Source organism: Nicotiana sylvestris, chromosome 4, assembly GCF_000393655.2.
Source record: "Nicotiana sylvestris chromosome 4, ASM39365v2, whole genome shotgun sequence".
In the NCBI taxonomy this organism is placed as follows: Eukaryota; Viridiplantae; Streptophyta; class Magnoliopsida; order Solanales; family Solanaceae; genus Nicotiana; species Nicotiana sylvestris.
This window is the reverse complement of record NC_091060.1, coordinates 176,407,476-176,412,197: the sequence shown is the minus strand read 5'-3', so window position 1 is coordinate 176,412,197 and position 4,722 is coordinate 176,407,476. Positions and strand designations below refer to the sequence as shown.

The window sequence follows — 4,722 nt, the reverse complement described above, 5'->3', positions numbered from 1 at the left end:
ATACAGTAATTGTTCTTCTTCTTTGTAGTGCATCAAAAGTACTGACATCTGCAAAATCACAGGAAAATTACCTAGTTTTAGTACCTATATAACATAATGAATTAAGTTTTAGGGTAATATGAATGCAACTGATTTTTTCTAAAGCACTTTTTCAGTATGGGATGATGCCTCCCTACAAGATTAACATAAGTAGGCCTTCTGTTATACCATTATTGATCAAACAATCCTTAATGATACAATATCCTAAGGCAAAGCACGTTAATTTTTTATTTAAGAACAAACTCCTTTAATAAAAAGATAATGAAACACACAAACACACCCAAAAAAGAGAAGCAACAAAATTTAGAGTCATCATCTTATAGCCCTATTAATTAATTTCAATTGTAATGCAAATCACATCGTGATTCAACAAGTAGACTATAGACAAATTCCATCTTTTAAGTCTTCTGATTTTCAGAAGTATAAGCAAAGAAAATACCGATCGTGATGTGTTTGACCAATCATAGTGCCCATCTCTATCTTGCAACTATGACCAATGCAGTTGTTTCAATACTTAAGTCTTTGGGGGAAGACCCATCAAGGAAAGAGATTGTAGGTACTCCATATCGTTTCTTGAAGTGGTCACATTTACTTCATTTTCAAGGTGTTGTGCATTTAGGTTATTACTCTTAAAATGGACTTAATTCCATTGGAAGAAGTGAATTGCAGTCAATCATACATTTTCAGATGTTGGGTAGAATGAGGCGTGCCACAAGTTGAATATGAGGTTTTTTTATGGCCACTCCTAGCATGTTCAATAGTTTAAGAAAATGACGATGTTCAACTGTTGAAAAGACTTTTTTCATATTTTGTCTTTATTAAAAAGCATTCTTAGTAATGAGGAAGACATGGTGAATTTTTCTTAAATCATTCTATATTGACATGTTAATAAACCATGAAGAATGAGTTAATTAAGTAATATAGGAGATGGAGTAGTATAATAGACAGATACTAAATAGGTAAACTAACCTAATATCACAGTAGCAAAAGATTAGGTTTAACCGTAGGCAAAAAGCAGCAACATAACTATGGCTTTAACCGCATCCAATAAAGCAGCAAAATGCCTTCAAATGCATCCCAAAACAGCAGCAAAATGTGGCTTCAGCTTCAACTAAGAGAGTAAGTGAAATTAAGTAAATATGTTGTACATCGATTAAAATTGCTAGAACGTTCCAAGAGAAAATTAAATAATGCTAAGGGGTGCAAAAACAAGTGTATGTAGGAACTACACATGTGTTGATCTGTTTTTTTAGAACTATCATATTAATTACATCTTAAAATTAATTATATGATTAGATGAAAGAACAACAAATTAATTAAAAAGTTCAAATACCTTACAAATACTTTATCAAAGGAGGAGTCTTTATTTCCAAGCCCCGCTTGTAGTAGGAAGCATTGCCTTTGTTAGTTGTCTCTTGAGCTTCTCTTCCCTCCAAGCCAAGGCGTTCAATTTTGCGTTTGCTCCCCTTGGCAACATCCATCATGGTTGGTGGGAACTCTTGGTGGATCTCATTGTCTTTGTTCATGTAAGATAAAATGGACAACTTTTGCAATGTATCATGATATTTTGTAAATAATTTTTTCATTTGAATTTTGAATATCTTTTCACTCAATTGTTTCTGCACATCCGCAAGAGGTAAAATTTGTTTCTGGGAGGACTAAATTGATTAGTTATGCATCAAAAGAGGGTCATTTTGGCATTTGTATGTTTTTGAAGCTAATAGTAATATGAAATATGTACCTTCACATGGTAGGTGTCATAAATTTCTTCTGAGCTGAGGCATAACATTTTCTCGGCAGGTTTGTCCGAAATAATGGCTGTTCCAAAACCACTACTGTCTCTAACAGTGACTTCAAATTGACATCTGTTATAATGTATAGCAAATATTTGGTTAGATGAATAAAAATAAAATAACTGTAAACTCTAAAGAGTTATTAGTCATATAGAAGAATCTAGTAGCATTTATACCTTGGAATTAGATGAGTGGATCGCTGACAGTTTGTACAATAAATTGTCCTCCGAGAGAAAGATCTCGTGAACAATTGCTTACAGTCAGAACAAGCTAACACACAAAATCGTTGGTTCTCATTTGGCAGAGAAAGTTCAGCTTCGACATAAAATACATGTCCCTATATAATTCAAGAATGCCACATGTTTTTTTTGTGACTACAAAAAATATTTAAATTTCGATAGAATAATATAATTTATATTGTTCTTACTTGAGGTTGTGCTTGGATATTGAAAATAGCTATGATTTTATCCTCAAAGGGAACCACCATAACAAAGCCTGTGGAAGATGTACTCTTTAGTTTGTACGCATTAAGCATTGGTTCAATTGTTTTGGCCCTACAAGGTAGATAAAATCTAAAAAATTTGTTCTTGTATATATTAATGCATTATATCAACAATATGCTTCTACAGATGCATAATTCACAAAGAAATAAATGCATAATACCATGACTTCAACTCAACAGCTTGTGGGTAAGGAGGATTGAAATAGATTGTTGTACTAAATTTGTTCGACAACCCACTGAATTTGTTCGATGATCCTACATGCATTCAAATATTAAAATTTGATTTCATTGTTTGATATTTGAAAACGAAAAAGGTAAAATCATGTAAGTACTAATACCTGATGATGATCTACCAATTTTTCTAGCAAGAATAACTGGGTATTCATTCAGTTGTTTCAAAAGTTTATTCCCATAAAGATCAATGAAATCTTTCCAGAGTGTGAATTTTGTTGTGTTTTTCATGTAAACAATGAATAGAAGATGTTCAAATACTATATTGAAGCCACATAAAGAAAATACAATATTTGCTACCAGGCTCTCCCATGGGAACTTGTAAAATGATTCTCAAACCCAAAACTTGAAGCATATAGAAGAAATATGAAATGAGCATGAGATGACAACAATTCATAATATTGATGATTTATAGTCTGATATAATTGGTCATTAGTTTCAACCAACATACTGTTGTAGCAAGGAAGTCAAGTAAATGTAACTAAAAGTAATAGCTAAATGTGAACTTGGACGATAAAATAAACCTCAAATGTAAGACATTCTTTATTTACAAGGTAATGTAAATTCAGAAGACACAAAAACTGAAAAAGTAAAATACCTGCCATATAAATAAATTCTCCCAAATATTTAAGTTGCAAAAACAAAAGAAGTCAAGTGCTCAGGGAAACAAATAATGAAATATTTTACTTTGCAATCACATAAATCAAGCATTCCAAGTTACATCACATATACTTTAAGCTTAGGAGGTTAATATGAAATTGTGAACAATAACAAATATCTAGCTTAGACAAAAAAATGATGGCCACATATTTCAATAAAAGGAAGCCCTGTTTCCCTAAGAAAAATTTTGGCACTATGAAAATATAAGACGGAAGTTACACCTTTAGTCTGGTTAAGGTAATGTACGAAGTCACAACCTAATGGCTAAGATGTTCTTTTTCACACATTGCATTTTCAAGAATCCCAATAAAGCCACTATCCTGAGTTTTAGCTTCAAGCTTTCGTTTCTATGTGTGCTTGATTTAACAAGAACCATATTACAAGAGTGCGAGTGCTTCACCCTCTTACCACTCAGCAGTACTACAATATGGAAATATAATCTCAAACTAAAATGCTGCAAAAACAACATCATAGTTGAATCACATGCAATCTTTTTTTTGCCACAAAAAGAGAAAACCAACAGCTACAACCGAAAAAGGAGAGGTGGTTGAAGAATCACTATTTGATTCTGCTATTATTCGAGTGCAAGATGACTGAAACGAAACCTACCGTTGATGTCATTCCGGTTATGTCCAAAATTACGGAGAATAAGTTCATGGGTTCCAATTACATGGATTGGAGTAAGACGATCCGTCTCTATTTGCGGAGCATCGACAAAGAGAACCACTTGGTTGATGATCCACCCAAGGATGAGACTAAATCAGTCTGGTTAAAGGAGGATGCAAAATTGTTTCTCCAAATCAAGAATTCGATGCACAGTGAGGTAAATGATCTAGTTTCTCATTGTGATTATGTGAAGGATCTAATGGATTATTTAGATTTTTTGTACTCTGGCAAAGGAAACTTGTCTCGCATGTATGATGTGTGCCAGGCATTTTACCATCCATCCATGCAAGATCGCTCTCTCACCACTTACTTCTCAGAGTTTAAGAAGGTGTATGATGAACTTAATATTATATTGTCGTTTAGTCCAGATGTGAAGGTACAACAGTCTCAGCGTGAACAACTGGCGGTCATGAGTTTCCTTTCTGGTCTTTCTCCCGAATTTGAAGGGGCCAAATTGCAGATTTTATCTAGGACTGCTATCTCTTCCTTGAAAGAGGCCTTTACAAGAGTGTTGCGTACTGAAAAGTCTCATCCAGGTCCGACAGCCACGATCGATAGTGGTGTTCTGCTTAGCCGCGTCCAAAAGAATATGAGTCATAGTAATCGCAATCGGAGTAGCTATAGTCGAGACCTAAAGCAAGGGGAAGTTGAATGTTTTTATTGTCATGAGCTCGGTCATACCATACGTTATTGTGTGAAGCTTCAGAATAAGAACAAAAGATCTCAGTATGCCAACATCGCCACTTCCGAGACTATTTCACCATCTCAGACATCATCTCCTCCTATCAATACTATCTCCGAGTCAGGTAAAACCACTAAGTGTCTCCTCTC

At 34.1% G+C, this 4,722-nt stretch overlaps 1 protein-coding gene across 1 annotated transcript; it reads right to left on the bottom strand.

Annotated features, from left to right (window-relative positions):
* Positions 1 to 1,373: 1,373 nt before the first annotated feature.
* On the bottom strand, positions 1,374 to 2,796 carry LOC138890575 (replication protein A 70 kDa DNA-binding subunit B-like). Its single transcript, XM_070173971.1, has 6 exons — positions 2,673 to 2,796; positions 2,496 to 2,589; positions 2,260 to 2,386; positions 2,009 to 2,169; positions 1,781 to 1,904; positions 1,374 to 1,658 (listed from the first exon to the last, which is right to left on the bottom strand). The coding sequence occupies exons 1-6, from the start codon at positions 2,794 to 2,796 to the stop codon at positions 1,374 to 1,376; spliced, it is 915 nt and encodes a 304-aa protein (XP_070030072.1).
* Positions 2,797 to 4,722: the final 1,926 nt, after the last annotated feature.

What these genes read in the sequence shown, in the direction of transcription:
- LOC138890575 (XM_070173971.1), bottom strand. Translation starts at nt 2,796, where the DNA reads ATGAAAAACACAACAAAATTCACACTCTGGAAAGATTTCATTGATCTT. An exon ending in GCTGTTGAGTTGAAGTCATG is followed by an intron (nt 2,387 to 2,495) that starts GTATTATGCATT and finishes TCTACCTTGTAG; the next exon opens with GGCCAAAACAATTGAACCAA. An exon ending in TCCACTCATCTAATTCCAAG is followed by an intron (nt 1,905 to 2,008) that starts GTATAAATGCTA and finishes ACATTATAACAG; the next exon opens with ATGTCAATTTGAAGTCACTG.